This window comes from Camelina sativa, chromosome 8 (assembly GCF_000633955.1).
Source record: "Camelina sativa cultivar DH55 chromosome 8, Cs, whole genome shotgun sequence".
Classification (NCBI taxonomy): domain Eukaryota; kingdom Viridiplantae; phylum Streptophyta; class Magnoliopsida; order Brassicales; family Brassicaceae; genus Camelina; species Camelina sativa.
In genome coordinates this window covers 314,092-335,732 of record NC_025692.1, presented here as the reverse complement: position 1 = coordinate 335,732, position 21,641 = coordinate 314,092, and the positions used below count along the sequence as shown (strand labels likewise).

At 37.7% G+C, this 21,641-nt stretch overlaps 5 protein-coding genes and 1 long non-coding RNA gene across 14 annotated transcripts in view; 5 read left to right on the top strand and 1 right to left on the bottom strand.

Moving 5' to 3' along the window:
• Positions 430-5,163, top strand: LOC104705317. 2 transcript variants are annotated; one of them, XR_002032909.1, is made up of 4 exons: positions 430-665; positions 766-954; positions 4,632-4,783; positions 5,060-5,163. It is a non-coding gene; the product is annotated as an uncharacterized LOC104705317 (long non-coding RNA). The 2 variants fall into 2 exon arrangements; XR_002032908.1 differs by lacking the exons at positions 4,632-4,783; positions 5,060-5,163 and adding exons at positions 1,045-1,196; positions 1,440-1,951.
• On the top strand, positions 8,618-10,616 carry LOC104705316 (myb-related protein 315-like). Of its 2 annotated transcripts, none has more exons than XM_010421298.2 (8): positions 8,618-8,898; positions 8,999-9,059; positions 9,130-9,190; positions 9,281-9,387; positions 9,472-9,542; positions 9,627-9,755; positions 9,876-10,174; positions 10,263-10,616. In XM_010421298.2, the coding sequence occupies exons 1-8, from the start codon at positions 8,798-8,800 to the stop codon at positions 10,580-10,582; spliced, it is 1,149 nt and encodes a 382-aa protein (XP_010419600.1). In that variant the 5' UTR covers positions 8,618-8,797; the 3' UTR covers positions 10,583-10,616. The 2 variants fall into 2 exon arrangements, with proteins under 2 accessions (XP_010419600.1, XP_019083752.1); XM_019228207.1 differs by having other exon boundaries at positions 10,260-10,616.
• Positions 10,966-11,415, top strand: LOC104709071 (BON1-associated protein 2-like). Its single transcript, XM_010425738.1, has one exon. The coding sequence runs from the start codon at positions 10,966-10,968 to the stop codon at positions 11,413-11,415; it is 450 nt and encodes a 149-aa protein (XP_010424040.1).
• Positions 12,186-15,020, top strand: LOC104705315. 2 transcript variants are annotated; one of them, XM_010421297.2, is made up of 8 exons: positions 12,186-12,301; positions 12,540-13,057; positions 13,156-13,319; positions 13,532-13,627; positions 13,748-13,982; positions 14,083-14,271; positions 14,355-14,500; positions 14,746-15,020. In XM_010421297.2, the coding sequence occupies exons 2-6, from the start codon at positions 12,883-12,885 to the stop codon at positions 14,115-14,117; spliced, it is 705 nt and encodes a 234-aa protein (XP_010419599.1). In that variant the 5' UTR covers positions 12,186-12,301; positions 12,540-12,882; the 3' UTR covers positions 14,118-14,271; positions 14,355-14,500; positions 14,746-15,020. The 2 variants fall into 2 exon arrangements, with proteins under 2 accessions (XP_010419599.1, XP_010419598.1); XM_010421296.2 differs by having other exon boundaries at positions 12,188-12,301; positions 13,745-13,982.
• Positions 15,874-16,997, top strand: LOC104705313. Its single transcript, XM_019228206.1, has 2 exons — positions 15,874-16,060; positions 16,751-16,997. Exons 1-2 carry the CDS (start codon positions 15,947-15,949, stop codon positions 16,850-16,852), a joined length of 216 nt encoding a protein of 71 aa, XP_019083751.1. The 5' UTR covers positions 15,874-15,946; the 3' UTR covers positions 16,853-16,997.
• The window catches only part of LOC104705312 (acyl-CoA thioesterase 2-like), a 5,392-nt gene continuing 2,246 nt past the window's right edge, over positions 18,496-21,641 (bottom strand). For 2 of the 6 annotated variants that reach the window (XM_010421292.2, XM_010421291.2), the window contains 11 exons: positions 21,215-21,292; positions 20,953-21,067; positions 20,720-20,832; positions 20,544-20,606; positions 20,414-20,469; positions 20,231-20,335; positions 20,020-20,079; positions 19,664-19,765; positions 19,412-19,460; positions 18,923-18,991; positions 18,496-18,787 (listed from right to left, as the gene is read on the bottom strand). In XM_010421292.2, coding sequence (XP_010419594.1) covers positions 18,710-18,787; positions 18,923-18,991; positions 19,412-19,460; positions 19,664-19,765; positions 20,020-20,079; positions 20,231-20,335; positions 20,414-20,469; positions 20,544-20,606; positions 20,720-20,832; positions 20,953-21,067; positions 21,215-21,292 — 888 coding nt within the window. In that variant the 3' untranslated portion in view covers positions 18,496-18,709. Of the gene's footprint in view, positions 18,788-18,922; positions 18,992-19,221; positions 19,307-19,411; positions 19,461-19,663; positions 19,766-20,019; positions 20,080-20,230; positions 20,336-20,413; positions 20,470-20,543; positions 20,607-20,719; positions 20,833-20,952; positions 21,068-21,214; positions 21,293-21,641 lie in introns of all 6 variants that reach the window. The other 4 variants (XR_754281.2, XM_010421293.2, XM_010421295.2 and 1 more) reach the window with 4 other exon arrangements.

The window sequence follows — 21,641 nt, the reverse complement described above, 5'->3', positions numbered from 1 at the left end:
TGATTTTGTAATCACCTTTCTCTGCTTTCTCTCTGTAATCGGTGTTTGTAGCTCTTGTTTATTGGAGTTGTTTCTTCTACTAAACTCTTGTAAGCTTGAGGACTGGATCTTTGTTTATCCACAAACATTGATTCATTTTTTGGTTGAAGGTTTCTAATAAGAATTCATTTTTCGTTATCAGACGCCATTCTATCCTTCTTCCACACTGGATGTGCACAGAGGACGGAGTGCCTGCCTGTCGAGGATTTTCTACCCTTGCCGAGATTCAGGGACGAGGATGAGAATCCTCCCACCATAGTGAGATGGCAACCAGAGGCAAGTTTTAATTTGATCTGATAGCGTTGAGATTTCTAAATTCTGAACCCGTACGTGTTTGTCTGCTTCAAAACCTCCTACTAATAGTTTTCCTTTTTCTACTTTTATGTAGAAGGCTACTCCGGAGGAGGCTGAGGCTGTAACATCGGTCTTTTGGGACATCGATTTGTTTCGGGTTCCCTCTGGCTTTGATGCTCTTCTGGTCCGTTCGTGCATCAATCGGTTGTTGGAATCTCATGGCTACTCTGCTCCTCCCACCATCTACGCCGTTGGCTTATTAACAAACGTCCATGATGACATCCTTCAAGCTCTCTCTTCCACTCGAATCACTCTTTATTATGCCCCACACGGTTAATTTATATCTTCTCACCTTTTATGCCTTGATTCCTACAGTATAATAATGGATGATGAATGCACAGTCTCTCAAGTCTTTAGTTTCTTCTGAAACAGGTTCCACAGACATCAAGTCGCTTATGTCTCGGTGAATTTCTACGAATCCACCCCCGGCTAATATTTTGGGCATATGCGATCCGAGAGGCTTCCCTCTACCTTTGAGTGGATACAACATTTTCCGGCCGTTTTCCTATTCTTCTCTTAAACAAGACTCCGTCCTCTGGGGAAGCTCTCTTCTGGCAGCAGGTGTGTGTTTGTCCTCTCTCACAGTGCTGTTGTTGAAATAACTAGCCAAGCTGTTGCTGAACTAGCTAGCTACTTCCCCACTTTTACTAGATTCAGGGTCTCTAGAAGAGGATACGTGCAGTGAAACGGGTGAATCTGCCAGCTGGTGTTGCTTAATATGCAATCATATTGGTGGCCAAGGCTTTGAAAGTTTCACCAGACATCTCTCTAGTCCAAACCATTCACAAAACCTTTCACATGAGGTAAGCATACAAGCCAAAATAGACAGACTTTTGTGTCAATACGTTGTCACTGTCTAACTATTTTTGAGTCGTTTACCTCTTACCACAAGTAGTTTGATCCTTTCTCAGTTCTAGTTATGTTATCTTTTTTCCACTGGATGTGCATTTGGTTTTCAAGCAGATGTGCTTCACATCTGATAACGTTGAGATTTTTCAATCTTTAGAATTCTGAAATTTTGATTAATGAAAACTAAAACATTGTAGGGAAGCTCTTCTAAGAAACGGAGGACGTGAACAAGAACTCAAGAGGAAGAAGAAGAGCCACACTCAAGGCTCTTAGGGAACAACCATCGCAACTAATGGAACAACAGAGGCATGCATGAACTATCATGGGAAGCCTCCGATCTGAACCGGTTTATCAAGAGCTGATTCGAACTTATCAAAGAAAAGTGTGTTTGTGTAGTCTTCGATTAGTGTTGGGAAAAACTTGGAGGATATGTCTGCGTATATTCATTTCTTGGCGTCGGGATTTGAAACTTCGAGAAGAGCGTTTGGTGCAATTCCTGGAAGCTTGCAGCCTGATGAAGAGTTGTGCAGAGATCTTGGCTTCTCTCTTATGACTCCTTCCCCAAATAGTCTTAAGGAAGATTAACCATTGACTCTTGTGAACATGTAAATTATGATGTGTTTTGTTTTTCTTTTTTCCTGCCTGCGGATCCCAGGTTCAACTTATATTATTTTAAAGGATTTGGTAAGAATTTAACATGATTGTGTTTTAGATTTTATTGTTAAACTTTGGGTGACTTTAAAATATTTTACATCTCAAATATATATTTTTGTGTTCTTAAAAATATAACAACGTCTGCATTTCTTTAAGAACGTATCAACGTGTATATATTTCTTAGTAGCATAAACAAAATCGGATCAAGATTCTGGTCTGGAGCTATGTACTCCACTGCAGCAGCAACAACAGTCATACATAATCGCAGCAACAACAGTCACAATCGCAGCAACCACATTCACAGCCGCAGCAGCAGACACAACACTCTCCAAACTGCAATCCAACTCTAAAACTAGATGTAAAAACTTACATTTCCAATTGTGATTGATTTGGAACTTTCACATCACTAAGTGTAAACTGTTCCACGTCTTGTACAGATTGTCTCATCCACACATCGCACCACAGCCTTGATCGACATAAGTGTTTTTTCTCAACATTTCACATACTTAAAGGCTGTCCAGTTCACACATTATTCAGTTTGTACACCAAAACTGCTGAAGTTGGTGTTTCCTCTTTGACGGAGTTTATGTGGAATCATAGAATTATGCTCATCCTCCATAGAAAGCTCAACAGTTTCCCTATCAACTCCAGTTTTCCCCATTAACTGCAATATCTTATGTGTCTTGTCTTACCAACTCCAGTTTTCCCCTCACATCTTGACAAGCTTTGAGAAGACAAAAGCAATGGAGCATGCATGTTGATCAAACATCACAATCGATTGAAGTTTTTTTTTTTTTAAATTGCAGTTTATCTTTCCTATTAGACAGCTTTTTTTTTTAAAGAAATCTTTTAAAATTCTACCACAAAACCTATGATTTTATTAGTCATACTTTTCAACTAAAAAAACAAAACAAGTATTCTAGAACCATTCAAAGTATAGCATTTTTAAAAAAGTTGTGATGTATTGAATAACACAGGATTTAAAAAAAAAATTAACTGAATAACAAGTAATTTTAAAAATACTCTAAAATCTTCTAAAATATGAAGTTCAATACCCCACTTAATATGAAAATTAGATATGTACATGACTGATTTTACCCTTGTTTTGCCTAACACTACTAGTTTTTTTTTTTTCTTTTTTTTTTTTGTGCAGTGTAACCCTTAGAAAAAAAAAAACATTTTCCAAAACTGTGATTTGATTTGCTATGGTAAAACGGTGACGCGCGTGTCTTCAGGGAAGTGTTCAAACTTGTAACTGCTCGTTCCATGACGTTAGGCGATTTCGGGATTCAACCATCTCTGCGTATCTCAGCCTCAGGTTGAAATACCAAATACGTATATATATATATATATATTTTTTTTTTTTTGGTAAAACAATTACGTATCTATCTGTTGTTTTGATATTCCGTTCTTAGCGATCTGATCTGCTTCCCCAATATTGAAATTTTGATTTTGTTAGGTTTATTGAATGATGAAGAAGGCTACGGGGAAGGAGGGTAAGGCTGTAACATTGGTCTATTGGGACATCAAGGAGTATCCGGTTCCCCCTGGCTTTGATCCACGTCGGGTCCGTCCGTGCATTAATGGGCTCTTGGAATCTCATGGCTACTCTGGTCCTGTCACCATCTACGCCGTTGGCATACTAACAGACGTCCATGTTGACATCCTTCGAGCTCTCTCTTCCTCTGGGATCATCCTTGAATATGAGAGTTCCAATTCTTTAGTTTCTTCTGTTTATACTTTATATATAGAGAGTTTCTTCAAGTCTTTAGTTTCTTTCTGAAACAGGTTCCTCAGCCATCATGTCACTTATGGATGAGTGGATGGATGAGAATTCACCTCCAGCTAATATGTTGGGCATATGCTTTCCCTTTCCACACTGGATGTGCATATGGTATTGTTTCCAAACAGAGGACGGAGTACCTGCCTGTGGAGGATTTTATACCCTTGCCGAGATTCAGGGACGAGGATGAGAATCCTCCCACCATGGTGAGATGGAAACCAGAGGCAAGTTTTAGTATGATCTGATAACGTTGAGATTTCTACATTTTGAACCCGTACGTGTTTGTCTGCTTCAAAACCTCCTACCAATAGTTTTCCTTTTTTAAAAAAACTTTTTATGTAGAAGGCTACTCCGGAGGAGGTTGAGGCTGTAATATCGGTCTTTTGGGACATCAATTTGTTTCCCGTTCCCCCTGGCTTTGATGCTCGTCTGGTCCGTTCGTGCATCAATCAGTGTTTGGTGTCTCGTGGCTACACTTCTCCTCCCACCATCTACGTCGTTGGCATACTAACAAACGTCCATGATGACATCCTTCAAGCTCTCTCTTCCACTGGAATCACTCTTTATTATGCCCCCCACGGTTAATATCTTCTCATCCTTTATGCCTTAATTCCTACAGTATAATGGATGATGAATACACAGTCTCAAGTCTTTTAGTTTCTTCTGAAACAGGTACCTCAGACATCAGGTTGCTTATGTCTCAGTGGACCTCTAAGAATCCCCCCCCAGCTAATATTTTGGGCATATGCGATCCGAGAGGCTTCCCTCTACCTTTGAGTGGATACAACATTTTCCGGCCGTTTTCATATTCTTCTCCTAAACAAGACTCCGTCCTCTGGGGAAGCTCTCTTCTGGCGCCGGCAGGTGTGTGTGTTTCTCCCCTCTCACAGTGTTGTTATTGAAATAACTAGCAAAGTTGTTGCTGAACTAGCTACTTCCCCACCTTTCCCAGATTCAGGGGCTCTTGAAGAGGATAAGTGTAGTAAAACGGGTGAATCTGCCAGCTGGTGTTGCTTAATATGCAATCATATTGGTGGCCAAGGCTTTGAAAGTTTCACCAAGCATCTCTCTAGTCCAAACCATTCACAAAACATTTCACATGAGGTAATTAAGCATACAAGCCCAAACTGGACATACTTTTGTGTCAATACGTTGTCACTGTCTAACTATTTTTTTAGTCGAAAAACTCTTAATATAAGTAGTTTGCCTTTCTCAGTTCTAGTTTTGTTTTGCCCTGGATCTGACCCATGTCATCTTTTTCCAGTGGACATGCATTTGGTTTTCAAGTAGATGAGCTTTGAGTTTTTAACATCAGACAACGTAATTTTTAATCTTTTGAATTCTAGTTTTGTTTTTATTAACCAAATTTAAACGTTGTAGGGAAGCTCTTCTAAGAAACGGAGGACGTGAACAAGAAGAAGAAGTGTGTTTGCGTCGTCTTCGATTAGCGTGGGGAAAAACTTGAGGATATTGTCTGCCTGGCGTCTGGATTTGAAACTTCAAGAAGAGCGTTTGGTGCAATACCTGAAAGCTTGCAGCCTGATGAAGAGTTGTGCAGAGATCTTGGCTTGTCTCCTAAGACTCCTTCCCCAAATACTCTCAAGGAAGATTGACCATTGACTCTTGTGAACATGTAAATAATTATGAGTTTTCCTAACACTAGTTTTTTCTTCTTTGGTACTTTAAAGATGTTAATCTTCGAAAACAAAACTTTTTCCAATGTCAAAATATGGTAAAAAAAAAAAAAAAAAAAAAACTGTATTTGATTGGCTGTGACAAAACGGTGCCGTATCTTGAGGTCAGTGTTCGAACTTGTAACGGCTGGTTCCCAATCCATGAATTAGAAAAAGAAACCCTAATTTTGAATTTTAGTCTCTATCCAATTGCTCTCTTTATAAGGAAACACGAAAATGTGTTCAAAGTTTGCTTGTGGAATCATTCCAAATAGGAAGCCCAACAAAAGAAACGTCGAAACCCAAGTAGCCAAAAACATATCTTAAAGCTATGCGGAACAGAACACGTGGAGTTTCTAGCCTCATTGAGACAACACTTTTGTTAAACTCTTATCTTGTCCAAACCAAAGGGTGTTAATTTCTTAGGCGACATTTTTCAATTAGTTCGAGCGTTACAACAGCTATGGCAACGACCAGATCCACCACAAACAAAGAGGCTAAGAAAACTATCATCTTGCCTGACTTGTGGGTCACTCACCACCAAGTCAATAGTAGCGGTCGAGCTATCAATCCGGTATGCACATAATCTTCTCACTTCCCTCTGTATATATATATATATATATATATGCTGTCATGTGATGTTTTCTTAAGCATTTACTTATCCGGTCATGGCATCTATATATGCCCTTTGATGTTTGATTTGATTTGTTATTTTGATTTACAATGCTCTCTAAGAAGAGATGAATCAGTCTCATCATCACGTGTTTGTAACACAATTCCTCTACGTGGAATTGCATCATTTTTTTTATGTGAACAATGACAACAGGGTTACCGATCTAAAATTAAAGCTTCAACGTATGATTTATGCTAAGATGCATCAGTATGTACAGTATACTGTGAGTTTTGTAACATTTTGGAATTCGTAAGATTTATTATTCAGTTCCATTAGAAGAATCAAAGGTGAATATATATTTGATTTAGTATTTATATATTCACTTCTGTGACCATATGCTACTAAGAAAACCATTAAACTAATGAATAGAGAGAATCCTGACTTTGAGTTAATTATTTGTGTGCATCATTGGTTACCCTTTCATGGACTTTTCATGCATTCCATATTAATGTATATGCTAAACTTTGAAGTAGAGAGTTAGAGGTCTTTTGCTGTTAGCTAAAGGGGTTTGAGTTTTTTATTATTATACTGACATGGCTCATATACCTGATGGCTAGCTAGTACTGAGTTAAGTGAAGCTCTTAATTAAGTCTTAATGTGTCATGCTTTGAGATGTTAGTACAGTTCATTGAAGAGATACCAACAAAGGCATATACAAGATGGCGTTGCTTTAAATTAAGTTGGATTTTGATGACTAGCTATTAAATTCTTATTTGTCATTCAAACTATTTTAACAGAAACATCGAAGTATCTAACTTTAGATTCTTGTACACAAACTGTTATCGTTCATCTTTGATTCTTTGTGCCGTCTTTGTCAAATTTATGGTTTCAAACTAAGATCTCTTACCTTTTGAGTTTCCGTTTATCTGCTTCTTATTACAGTACTATTTGAATGTAAGGACAAGACAAAAGTTTTACTCTAAAAGATCATTCTACAGACACTTCCGTAAAATGGCGGATCAGGTACGTAAAAACATATATGCACCAAACCTTCTTTCTCATTGGTAGATGAACTTATTCATGTATATATAAACAAATTAATTTTTCAATGCATCTACAAGTCACATGATTACGTGAAGAACGAAGTCTGGCTCAACAGAGAAACAGCCGAGGAAGCGAAGTTGCAAGTGTGTTCAAGGTGCAAAGAGATTGGACATAACTGCGTTACTTGTCCCTATCCAATCATCCACAAGATTGTAAGTCATTTCTTTCTCCCATCACACACTTCATATTCTCAATGTTCTACTTATTGTCTATTTATATTTATGGTTCATTTGGGAGAAAAATTTCATGTACCCTAGATGAAGCTGGTGGTGTTCATTTCACATATATAAGAATATCTTATGCATTGCAGAACCCTTATGCGGGAATAAGGATTCATAGGTGCAGTAGATGCCACTACCTCGGCCACAACGTCCGTACTTGTCGTCGAGCCGTCCAGAACTAGTTGTGGTCAACAAACACTTAGAACTATTTTTGTTTGTGTTTGTTTAGCCAATAAAAATGCTCAGTTTTTACTTTTTACTAATAGAATTTCTTAACTTATTAAATAAATTTCAAATATCCCTTCTCTTATAGACAAGAGATACTTTAGGGATTTACTGTGTGTTAATATTTACATACTCTTACTTTTAGAGGCATAAATGTGTTTCTTGTTCATTTGGGGTATGTTTTTCCGATGGTTTAATTTATATTCTCTGGAGGATTTCAATAGAAAAATACTCTAAAAGATCTGAGTAATTGGTAATTTCTTCAAAACCCCATTAGAACTATATAAAATTTCAATAAAATTCAAATGAAAGTTAAATATTGATAAACAAAAGTTAATTAGGAACAAAGAGAAAAAAATAAGATATTTCTCCTTGTTCATTTCTTCAAATGCGGTCACCATTAACTATTATTGGGAAAGCTTGGACTAAAAAGTTTCATCATTAAATTGGTTGAACTACTGGAGGAAGCATTAGAAATATAAGTTTCGCCATTGGTATGTATATGTGATGCATACTTTGAAGATTCAAATTATAATTTCTTTACAAATATAATGGGGTTTATTCCCATACCAGGAAAAATCACATGCTTGTTCGAGGGAGATAATTGTGGCTCCATTTTAGAATGCAAACAAAAATAAAAGATTGATCAGTTGTCTTCAACGTGTAAAGTAAAGTATGCATAACGATTGCACTACTTGTCTCTATTTTTTTTTAGACTTCTCATTTCTTTCTTATATATTTTTTCAAGTTCAGAATGTAAATTTTTTTTTCCGTTGTGATAATTCAGTTTAGATTTACTTTTACAAGAGATATATTTTTGAAGTTTGATCTAAATAGTATTAATTTGTTGTTAAAAAAAATAACTTTGATTATAAAAAAGAAAAGAAAAAAAACATAAAAAATTCAATACGTTAAGTTAAGAAAAGAGTAGAACTGATTTGCCGTTTAAAAAAGTAATAAGGTAAGAAAAGAGTATTGAAAAAAATGAGTAAAGATATAGAGAGAGAGAAGAAAAAGGGGGAAAAAAGATTTGGGTAGCCGTTACGGAACGGAAGGACGACAAATCCTTAAAGAGACGAGTCTCTCCTCTTTCTACGATTTTGATTCTTCTTTGTGTTTCTAATAGTTTCTTTTCCTTTCTCCTGTTGAATCTCTCTCTGTTCCTGTTATAGTTTTTTTAGTTAAGATATGTAGTTGTACACTCATCATATCGTTTTCTTCGATATTTTTCTCGTTAATTTGTGTGTCGTCGATTAGGGTTTTACAAAATTGTTGAGGAACTATGACGACAGAATCTAATGATTTGAATCGATCAGAATCCGAGTCTGATATCAGTGCCGCCACCCAAGTTACTCCTACCATTGCAGTTGACTTTTCTCTAGGGTATGTTTTAATTTTGTTCGTTTCTGAATTGTATAATATATATTGTGGCTACTTAATTATTATGATGGATTTTGTTTATTTTTTTCTTTTGTGGTAAAAGATGCAAAAGAGTGAGTGGTCCTACGAGAAGATCAACTAAAGGAGGATGGACTTCCGAAGAGGTATACGTAGATCTTTTGCAATTGTTCATGTTTTTGTGTGATTGAATTCTTCTTTCCATCATATCTACAGGACGAACTTTTGACGAATGCTGTGCAGATGAACAAAGGGCATACCAGCTGGAAAAAGATTGGTAATTGATATATAGATTTTTTTGAATGGTTTGTCATCATCACTGTTATACTCTAAAACCAAATTTGTAACTCTTGGTCTCTTTGTTTAGTTGAGGGTGTTCCTGGATTGAAAGACAAGAGAAGCGAAGTCCAGTGTCAGCACCGTTGGCTAAAGGTTCTTGATCCGAACCTTTGCAAAGGACATTGGACAAAATATGTAATTTCTGGTTTCCCTTATTGATATATGCTAGCTATACCTACGTTGTTTCATTAGTACTAAGTGGTTAAGGATCATATGAAGAATGATAGGCCTCAATGGTCGAAAATTTCAAAGCAACTCCCTGGTCGCATCGGCAAGCAATGTCGTGAAAGGTCTTTTTCTTTTCGCATTTGGTTTCCATGCATAACATTTTCCCATAAAGCTGGTTATATTAATTTTTTTGTTATGTATTTTAGGTGGCATAATCATTTGAATCCGACTATTAAAAAAACTGCGTGGATTAGAGAAGAGGAACTCATTCTCGTTCAATCACAAAGAGAACACGGCAATAAGTGGGCAGAGATTGCCAAGCTCTTGCCTGGAAGGTTTGTCCTAATTATAACTTAGAATAATACTGATCACCTTTGTCAGGTTTTAGATGAAGAGATAGTGGGGCTTGTTTGTCTTTTATTTCACTCTAAAATCTTGGTCATGGAAACTCACAGGACGGAGAACAATATTAAGAACCACTGGAATTGCTCAGTTAAGAAGAGGCTGGAGCAGTTTCCTAGTAACCTCTCCCCTGGTGTCTTATATGGTTCTAGACCTTCTGGTTTTGAATACAACTTTTTTAATCACAAAACATTACAAATCGAGGAAGCTGCAGTGAAGAGTCCTCTAAGGGATTCCTTGGAGTTAACATTAGGACCCACGAGTTGGAGGAGCACTCCTAGCTCCACAAGCTCTCTTAGAGGAGATGAATCAATCTCATCATCAGTAGAATCTGACTGGTCAAGCCTCAATGGTAAGGGTGAAATATGTATATATGATTGGACACGTTTCACAGTTTGATCATCACATGTTAACAAGTTGTACTATATTTATGTAAGAAGTTTCAGAGAGTACTCAAGAAACTCCACAGAGCAGCAAAGATAATGAGTGCATACAAGAAGTGAAGGAGATCAAAAAGAGATTGAGAATGGCTGCGAGTACTTTCAACACACCCTCCATTATCTCCAAAAGAAGCTCACCAGCTTTGAAATGGCACAGACAAAACGAGCTGAACACGCCGTTTCACATAGATGGTGGAAGTCACATGTCAAGTGAGGAAGAACACTCGACTTCTCCTTTCTCCAAGTACAGACTTGCGAAACGCAACACTTGCTCTGGCTCAAAACCCTTGGAGAGGCGTTTAGATTTTGACTTCATGTGACCAGAAATATGTTGCTTTTTTTTTTTTTATGTAATTTCTTTTATAGCTTTGGTACTTAAGAATCATCAAGTTTAATGATACTCATTAAACTTTCTTTCTTTTTATTATGTTTCCGATATTAAAATTAGGAAGACAGAAGGAAGCTTCTCCTCTTCTGAACGTATTTTCTTACCACCTTCCTAGTTTCCTAATCTTAACTTAAAAACAATAAACTAACATGTAAAAAAAAAATAAACAATAAATACCCCTATATATATGTTAGTATGTTACATAGATAAATACAAGTTACTCGTGAATAATAATAATAAAAAAAAGAGAACCATAATATCATATCTTTTTTTTTAAGGTTCTCGTGGTGAAAGCAAATACTAGATCGAAGCAGAATGAGTCGTAAAATACAAATCACGGGCATATCGGCGGAGGATCTCGTCTACAATAAAAGACCGGTTAAAAAGAACGCCGTCGTTGCTTTCGGCATGGCAGGGAACAATTGGAAACATCTGATGAGAACGAGTGTGGACGAGACCGGTGGGGATTATCCGGTGTGGGAGGACAAGCTAGAGACGGAGTTTTCGTCGGGGAAAGAATTACCGACGGTCATGTACGTGGAGGTTTCGTGCCGGAGTTCAGGGGAGGATAAGCGCGTGGGAACGGCACGTGTTCCGGTTAAGGATTTTACGGGAGAGTATGCGCCTGAGGGTTTTTTGCACTGTCTGAGTTATAGACTGTGGGACGAGTACGGCAAACGTAACGGGATTGTCAATTTCTCTGTGAGGATCGTTCCCACAAAATCAGATCTTAAATCCGGTCTGCGTCCCTTTTGGTTACGTTAACTGGTGTCTTGTTTGTGTAATTAGATGATTTTATTCGGTACTTTTTATTAGCAAATCAAAAACCCTTACTGCTCGGTTTGTTATGGTTTTTTTTTCTTTTTCTTTTCGGTACATTTGTTTAGAATAGATTGAATCGAGATATGACAATGGTTATGTTGTCAACTGGCTTGCATTACGATCACATGTTATGTTGTGTATATTTCAAAAGACACGCCAATCGAGAGGTGATTAAAACGCCTTATAACTTATAAGTACCAATTCAAACATCGTTTGTGTATATATTATCAGCCAATGGTTAATGTTATGTGTAGTAGTCACACGTTCACAAGACAGGCCAAATCAACATTTCGTTGAGATATCAATAAATCAAGTGAGATAGTCTATCAATTGAAAGCATTGTTTAGGTTCCGAATGGAGTGAACAGAATAGAGTCAATTTTTTTTCTCACATCTTGATTTTGTTCCGCTCACTCTGCATCCATCCTGCACGGCTGCACCTTCTCCATTCACAGATGCTTGCTTTGCTTAGTTAGAAGTTAGATATAGATAGAACATGCACGTAATGCACTCTCTGTGTCGATCATTAACTGATGTGCTTGTTAGATAATGGGCCTAAATTAGAGAGGAAAACTGATAGAAATGGGCCGGATATTTTAAAAATAAGTATGAGGATAAAATAAGTTAAAAACGGCCTGAAGTGATCAATGTGTCGTTCAAGCTTAATCTAGTCGCACGCTGTGTTGTTTTAAGTGGAGAAAACATGTATTGCAAGCAGTCTCTGTGTTAATGATATAAACGGCACCAAAACTGTCATCTTCTTCGCCTAAGACATTGCTTGTACTCTCCTAGGCGATTTCGAGACTCAACCAACTCTACGTATCTCTCAGGTAAATTTCTCGATCCCCTATTGCTTAGAACCCTATGAATTATATGTATATTTTTGCTCACCACAAGTATTTGTATTTGCGGTCTACGGCCGTGTTTCGCTTTCTCTCTCTTTCTCGGTCGGTGATTTAACGGTGTCAATCGATCTCTCCGACTAATGCGTATATATCTGTTGTTTCGATATTCCGTTGTTAGCGATCTGATCTGCTTCCCCAATATTGAAATTTTGATTTTCGTTAGGTTTATTGAATGATGAAGAAGGCTACGGGGAAGGAGGGTAAGGCTGTAACATTGGTCTATTGGGACATCAAGGAGTATCCGGTTCCCCCTGGCTTTGATCCACGTCGGGTCCGTCCGTGCATTAATGGGCTCTTGGAATCTCATGGCTACTCTGGTCCTGTCACCATCTACGCCGTTGGCATACTAACAGACGTCCATGTTGACATCCTTCGAGCTCTCTCTTCCTCTGGGATCATCCTTGAATATGAGAGTTCCAATTCTTTAGTTTCTTCTGTTTATACTTTATATATAGAGAGTTTCTTCAAGTCTTTAGTTTCTTTCTGAAACAGGTTCCTCAGCCATCATGTCACTTATGGATGAGTGGATGGATGAGAATTCACCTCCAGCTAATATGTTGGGCATATGCTTTCCCAATGCCTTCCCGTCACCACTTGAAAGTGGATACAACCTATTCAGGCCGTTTTCATTTACTTCTCCTGAAGAAGATGCCATCACCTGGATTAACTTAATTCTGACAGGTCTGTGTATTTGTCCACTCTCACATTGTTGTTGAAATAATTAACCTCAGGCATATCTGTTTCTGTAATAGCTCTCTACTTTTATTATTTCCCCACAGTGTCAGGGACACTTGAGGATGATAAATGCAGTGAAACAACGGATCAATCTGCCGTCTGGTTCTGCTCAATATGCCAAGATCTTGTTGGCGATGGCAAAGATCTTCGTGGCCAAGGCTTCGATACTTTCACCAGCCATCTCTCTTCCGAAGGACATGTAGTTACGGTAATTAAGCATCCTGAGTCAATATGTATATATATATATATATATATTTTTTTTTTTCCCTTTGTAACTATTTTTGAGTCACACAACCTCATGCATTGTCTACCTGTTTTCCCTTTTCTCACTTGTAGCTAGTTCTGTTTGCCTAATTCTGACGCCATTTTATCCTTTTCCACACTTGATTTGCATTTGTTTTTGTTTTTGTATTCAAACAGAGGACGGAGTACCTGCCTTTCGAGGATCATTTACCCTTGCCGAGATTCAGGGACGAGGATGAGAATCCCCCCACCATTGTGAGATGGCAACCAGAGGCAAGTTTTAACTAGTATCAGCTGATAACCCTTGTGATTTCTACATTTTGAACCCGTTCGTGTTTGTCTGCTTCAAAACCTCCTTCCAATACTTTTCCTTTTTTCACTTTTATGTAGAAGGCTACTCTGGAGGAGGCTGAGGCTGTAACATCGGTCTTTTGGGACATCAATTTGTTTCCGCTTCCCCCTGGCTTTGATGCTCGTCTAGTCCGCCCGTCCATCAATCGCTTGTTGGAATCTCATGGCTACTCTGCTCCTCCCACCATCTACGCCGTTGGCTTATTAACAAACGTCCATGATGACATCCTTCAAGCTCTCTCTTCCACTCGAATCACTCTTTATTATGCCCCACACGGTTAATTTATATCTTCTCACCTTTTATGCCTTGATTCCTACAGTATAATAATGGATGATGAATGCACAGTCTCTCAAGTCTTTAGTTTCTTCTGAAACAGGTTCCACAGACATCAAGTCGCTTATGTCTCGGTGAATTTCTACGAATCCACCCCCGGCTAATATTTTGGGCATATGCGATCCGAGAGGCTTCCCTCTACCTTTGAGTGGATACAACATTTTCCGGCCGTTTTCCTATTCTTCTCTTAAACAAGACTCCGTCCTCTGGGGAAGCTCTCTTCTGGCAGCAGGTGTGTGTTTCTCCTCTCTCACAGTGTTGTTGAAATAACTAGCGAACCTGTTGCTGAACTAGCTACTTCCCCACCTTTCCCAGATTCAGGGGCTCTTGAAGAGGATACGTGCACGGGTGAATCTGCCAGCTGGTATTGCTTAATATGCAATCATATTGGTGGCCAAGGCTTCAAAAGTTTCACCAGGCATCTCTCTAGTCGAAGCCATTCAGAAAACCGTTCACATCAGGTAATTGTGCATCCAAGCCAAACTGAACAGACTTTGTGTCAATACGTTGTTACTGTCTAACTATTTTTGAGTCGAGCAACCTCTTTACCACAAGTAGTTTGCCTGAAACTGACCCATGTTATCTTTTTTCCGCTGGATGTGCATTTGGTTTTCAAGCAAGCAGATGGGCTTTTAATTTTTAACATCGGAAAACGTTGAGATTGAATGCTGGGCTTTTTACTAATGAAATCTGTATATCGTTGTAGGGAAAGTATTCTAAGAAACGGAGGACGTGAACACGAGAAGGAGAAAAAGAGTACTTGGTCCATGGTGGTGTTCTTCTCTTGTTGGTGATTGGTTCGTTCTACTTCTAGCGGCAAATCTTGGGTTGATCTATGCATATTTTCGAGTCGTTTTATTTTACTTTTATGAACTGTACTTTTTAAAGTGTGTTTCAAATTGATCAGTAAATGTGGTAGCGACAGTAAAACGAACAGTAAGAATGTTTGATAGTAATGCCTACTTCTAACTTTTTTCTAGAGTGAAGCATTTCTTAAAATTGTTTTCATAGGCAAATAAACTACCTACGTAACAGAGATACATTCAAGAGCATTTAGTGACAACCGGGTTTGTGGAGAGTTAATGTTTCGTTCATGTCAAAAACTGCATCAAATCCACTTAGTTTTGGCATGTGCTTTGGAACATATTAAAGAATTATACCTTTCTACGGCCGGCGGTTCTTGACAATATCTCCCATAACTTGAAGTTCTGAGCTAGATAATGCAACTTCCTCTAGGCAAGACACATTCGAGCATTGTGGTTTTAGTTGAAATAATAAAACCATGCAGGGTCATAAACTCATAAGTCGCGGTTCCCAGGTTTATGCGCTAAGAAAATCAAAAGTACACATATAAGCATCGTTTGTGCTTATATTATTAACCAATGGTAAATGTTATGTGTATTTACATTCACAAGACAGGCCAAATTAATAATACATTTGATTGAGAAATCAATAAAACAGCTTACACGTGATAGTCTTATCAATTGAAAGCATTGTTTAGGTTCCGAATGGTGATATATAGTTCGGGTGTGGAATGCCGAACAGAATAGTATCAATTTTTTTTCTCACATTTTGTTTTTGTTCCCCTCACTCTGCATCCATCCTGCACACGTAATGCAGTTTATGTGTTGAACATTAAAACGGCAAGCAGTTACATGTGCTTGTTAGATGGGCCTAATAGGAAAATTGATAGAAATGGGCCGGATAGTATCACGATCGACTCTGAGGATTGATGTGTCGTTTGAGCTTAAGTTAGTCGTACGCTGTGTCGTTTAAGTAGAGAAAACATGTATTGAAGTCTCTGTGTGAAAGATAAAACGGCACCAAAACTGTCATTCTCGGCCATTGTTTACGACTCCTCTTGTTGCTTCTCTTTTCTGGCCAAACGAGCGAGCGACAATTCGGAGATGAATCCTCAAACCGATAAGGTCGTGAAAAGAACGACGATGGTGGCGACTGCTGTAGCTTCCTACTTCCTCTTAACTGGCGATTACGGTCCCGAACCAAACGTTCTTGATCCCGTGAGTTNCCCCCCCCCCCCATTTTTACTCAAAATTATTGAAGTCTCTCGTTTCGATAGAAATCTGGATACCCTCCTTTTCTTCTTAGTAGATTAGCTTTTGTCAAATAAAGAATCAGAAGGTCGTCAATTTTGGGTGATTCTTACTTGACATGTGTTGCTGAGATTTTGGTGATCCGAGTGTGGATCGGAATCACTTGCTTGATCCATTGTTTTGTATGGTTCGGGATGAGTTATTTTTTTGTTATATGAAGCTACTATCTCGGAATCACGAACATGATGAGTTTTCTCAGCCATTTTTAGTCTTGAGATGCTCAACCTAATTGGTTATTTTGTGTAACTGTAAAATCTGGATGAGAACTCGTTTCTGTGTTTATACATGAGTTGGAATCAAAAGCTTGGATTGGGGTGCGATTATTATAACTTTGTAGATGAGCTTTCTAATTGAGTTTTTTGTTTTGTTTTGGTGATTATTGAAGTGAAAATACAGTACTTGCCTTGAATCAGTTATCCATTGTATGTATTATGTAGGCTTCGGGATGAACAATTTTTTGGTGTGTTATAATGTTACATGAACATAGAAGCTGTCCATATATATATATATATATATTTATGTTCTCTTCTTCAAAATTGGGTTTTCTCAGCCAATTTGAGTCTTGACATGCTTAATTAAAATTGATGTATTTTACAGATCAAAAGGAAGATATTATCAGCACAAGATTCTATGAAGCAATTCATCTTTGGATCAAAGGGAGAGTCATCTGGGAAAGAACAATCTGACAATGCTAAATGAATTTGTAGCTAGAAATGTCAATCTACTTTTGTGATCAACTAAAGTGTAACCCTTTACTTTGACTTTCTAGTTTTTTTTTTTCTTTCCAGTAACAAGTTCTTAATCTCTCCTCCATAGTACATAATCAAAGATCATGTTGTTTCAACCGAACACAGTCAGTAACCAATGTACGTGTCAAATCAATCTAGAATTACGTATTAACATATCAACAGGATATCTTTCGTAAGAAATGCTAAGGGAGAGCCTCAACCCTCAAGGAGAAATAGATCTCATCTACCAGTCAGTTAATTCTTCGCCTTCTGAAAGCCGGGTGAATGGTGGTAACGTCCAAAGAATCGAGTTTGTCCATACGCTCTATACAATCTCGGAGTCTCTTTACAACTTTGGGTATATTTGCAGCGTTCCTTGACATTATTTCCTTAAGCCGAATCATTTTCTCTCTAGAGTCTTGCTCTACTTCAGTTCCCACCACCACAGATGCTTGTGTTTCTGCATATATATATATATATATATATATATAAAAAGAGAAACATCATTGATTGGTTGATTTAGCATACTAATAAGAGAGGAAGAAGACAAGGATCAGAGTGCAGGCTCTTGTGTTTCTCTACAATACTATGAACCCCTTCTCAAACAAAGTCTCTTAGTGAACTAGAGTATTATTATGGTTAATATAGCATACAAATAAGAGAAGAAGATGACAAGAATCACATTACAGCAAGCTCTTATGTTTCTCTACAATACTGCTGTGAACCCTTCACAAGTTCTTCAAAACAAAGTTTGTTATGAGAACTACACAATGGGAACATAGCAGAAGACGAAAACGAGATAGAGACTCTAGCTTTAAGGTAAGAACTTTACAAACCAAGTTCTCTCACACTTGACTCTGCTGCAAAGATTTTACATTTTGAGCAACAAGATACACCCAAAATACGAGTCTTACATAAACCATTGTTCCAATTTGATACATGAGAATGTAAAAACACAGTCATAATGCAGGCAAAATCATAAATAGCTACCCGTTTTGAGCTAGAGACAATTTTAAAGCATGAATCAAAAGGTGAACCAGTGCCCAACTAAGATTTTATCTCATGAACCCAAAACATACACAATAATTTTCAAGGAAAAGCCCTAAATTTTATATAATCACTCTGCCAGAAAGAAAGAAAGAAAGAAAGCGCTAGTCCAAATTGATAAACCCAACAAAAGAAAGAAAGAAGGAACCTGCCTGCGATAGAACCGGAATCTATGTTGGGAATTACGGCGGGTACGAGAAACGAAAGCGCAGAATCAAGGGTGTTCCGGAGAAGGTCCGGTAGGGTTTGTCTGTACTCGGAGATCTTCTTGGCCATCTGCTTCACTTCTAACTCCAAATTCTCCAGATCTCCTTCATCGATGTCAAGTTCGGTATCTGGAGCCATGGATTCCATCAACTTTGAATATCCCGTTGAGATTTGCGATTCTCCGGCGATAACTCAAGGTTCAGTAGAGCGAGTGAGAAAGAGAAGAAGAAACAACACAGCGTTNCTTTTTTTTTTTTTTTTTCTTTTATTGCCTTTTTTCAAAATTGAGGAGCGTGCGTGTCTTGGAATGTGATAATAAACGTTATAAGAGGTTTCTCCAGTAAATACGACGTCGTTCTGTTCACTTTAAAACAACTTTAATTAATAGGTTTTTATCCCATCCCAAAAATGAATTCCCGTTTGAATTTTCACTGTATTGTTGAAAGTTGAAACAGTTCACAACAAACAAAACTTGCGTATAATAATTGTGAAAATCGAAAACCGTATGCAGAATGTGACCTTGATGTGTAAACAGATGCAGCAATTCTTCTCTCATTATCAATCTTATATGACTTCACAGCTTGGCCCCGAAGGAGGGCTTAATATTCACAGCTTCTCTTACCAAAGCTTCTTGTGTCAAAGATGCCACCAGCTGCACACAAATTCTCAAACTATAGTCTATACATATGTGTACCTCTTCAGAATTTTTGTATTCTACTTTATATAATATATTTGATGCTTCATGGGAGCTTGAAAACTACATTATATTCTCCTTGCAACAACGTACCTCTCCCTTTCTGTTGAACATTTTGCCAGTGGCAAAACCACGGCTATCAAACACGGTTGGGCTCACCATCTGCATAAGGTAAATGTTGTAAGTATATTTTTCTTTCTCAGAGTTTTCATTTCTAAAGGATTCAGTCAGACCTTTGACAAGTATCTTTGACTTCTTAACACAAAGATAAAAAAAATCCCCAAGTGGTAGATCTGTATACTTGACAAATATCAGCTAAACAAGCAAGTTGTTCTAATCTGTAGACCGTAGTTGTTATTTTCCCTATAGGTGTCTTCAGATTAAAGACGCACCATATTAATATGACGGTTTATGGCTCTCCAAAACAACTCAAATTTGCGCAAAGTGTTTTCCGGGCAATTTTGAGTTTCAGTTTGCCTAAACAAACATTTGGATTTCTATCAGTAATAACTTTTCCTTCTTAAAGAAAAACTTCTCGTATTCTTCAGAAAAAAAAAAACGAAAAACATGAGATTTTCTTACCACAAACAGCAACCAATCATCAGCTCTTAGCGATCGGTGGAACCACATCCTGCAAACGGACAAAAGAAAAGTAAGAAACAATTACTTGCGACATTGTTTTTGGAGGTGGAAAAATCTAGATTTTAGACAATAGAGCAGGTATGTAATTATGTGTGCGCCTGCGTTGTACATATATAAATTATGTGGTTTAGACATATTTCATGAGAAATAGTACAAACTCACACTTCGCTATAAGAAAAGAAAAAAGCTTACGAGTGGTCCAGGCTAAGAGCAGCTACACTCATGCCCTCTCTGCGGTGAGGGTTTAAACTGATGGAGGCAAATATCAAATCTGAAGCATATGCAACCACACCTCTGTACAACAATCAGAAAGTCAGCAAGAGATATTATATCATATATTACCAAACACCCCCTCTAATTGTCCATGTTAAGATAATCTGGATTACATTTCACCTATAACAACGGGTGATACTTAAATATCACTGATCAATGAACTCCTTAGAATGTTAAAACGTGAACATTACAATTTAAAGCATTCAGATCATATTGATAGGTACAGAGTTTTTAGGCGGCTTTCAGCTTAACACCACTGAAGTAGAGTTGCTCACCTGTGCAAAGCTTGATCATCATCAGAAAGTTTTCCCTTTGCTCTAAACCAATATTTCAGTCTGCAAGATGATTTTAGGAAAGATATGTTTAGTTCTTATCAGTACCCACGTAAACATTTAGTATATATGTTTAAAAATGACAAGATGAAATACGCTCTATAGTAGTAAACAACAGAATTGATTTATTCAGGAGTTAGACAACTAGGTTAACCTTGGAGAAGACTTCGTCTGTTTAGTAGACTCCTTTGGCTCACAAAATCGTATATCTATAGGGAATGGAACATTAATTTCAGTTGCAACTTCGTCTCGGTAATCCCTGAAATGAAGAAACAATTGCGAAGTGTGTGACTCTGAGCTCTTGGAATAATTGGTCTGGCAAAATACTTCCACTTACCTAGGTAGCAGAGGGTCAGTTACAAGCCGTTCAAGTATCTCCTCCCTTGGTAGAAGCTGCAGTAGATAGGGATGAAAATGGAAATTATCACAATAATAAGCCTCAACTCAAAGTAGGAGAATTGATTTACCGTTTCAGGAGCTGGTGTATGAGGCATGGTTGACTCCTGGTGAATATAACCTTGTTGCTTTCTCTGCAAAACCAAAAAAAAAAAAAAAAGTGAAAGCGTGAAAGACTATCGCTCATGATGAAATAGTAAGAGAAGCATGGAGATTCATACTGAAATATCTCTGGAATATAACATGCCTGAAATGACGCGAACAAGGTGAATATGGTTTTTCCTTTTTGTCTAGCATCTACTTTTCTGGTGGCAAAGTTGTTGCCGTCACGTAAGCGATTAACTTCAAATATGATGGGAACTGCAAGAGTAACAAACTATGATAATTTGCAAAGTGTAGCAGATGCATCAGGTCAAGAGAAATCCGGAGAAAACATCAGGCATGATTTTTAGGTAGGAGGAAAAGAAATTGCTTGCTTACAAAAGCACATTACAATTATGCTCTTACTATCTATATCTCCAACACGAAGGAAATAGGAATGGAAATTATGGACTATCTTCGTAGTTTCAACAGTTTTTGATGCTGCGGCAAGTGCCTGCGAAGTGAAGGCAGTTGTGTCACAGTGATTACTAGTTATTTTCGTTGCGTGATATAAATAGCATATAACAAGCTATTAATCCAAATGGATGATGAGCATGGTTAATAAATACCTGATGTAGCATTAAATAAGAAAATTTCATACCTGTCCAACTAACTGCCCTCCATAAACCTTTCCATAGGTTGGAGCATTGGATGGAGTGAACCCCCGGAATACATTCAACTACAAGACAGAAGTACACAACATAAATGATTCCTATATTTTACTGGCAGAGAAAGAATGTTATAAAGCCTAAAGTAGTATGTATTGTATGAGGTGAACATCAATTTGTAGAAATGTGAAAGAAAGAAAGCTATAATTTTAATTCTACAGAATGGTAAATGTCAATGGCTAGAATACTAAGCATAAGAACTGAGATGGAACAAAATGAAGGGCAGTCGAGGGGGGAGATTCGCACATCTAGTGGTTCCAGATACAATATATGTTCCACAAGACAGGGCGACTCCAGTTCCTTATCTGAATCCCAGACATACTTTGTCTCAAGCAAAGCAAGATGATCAGACATCAACAG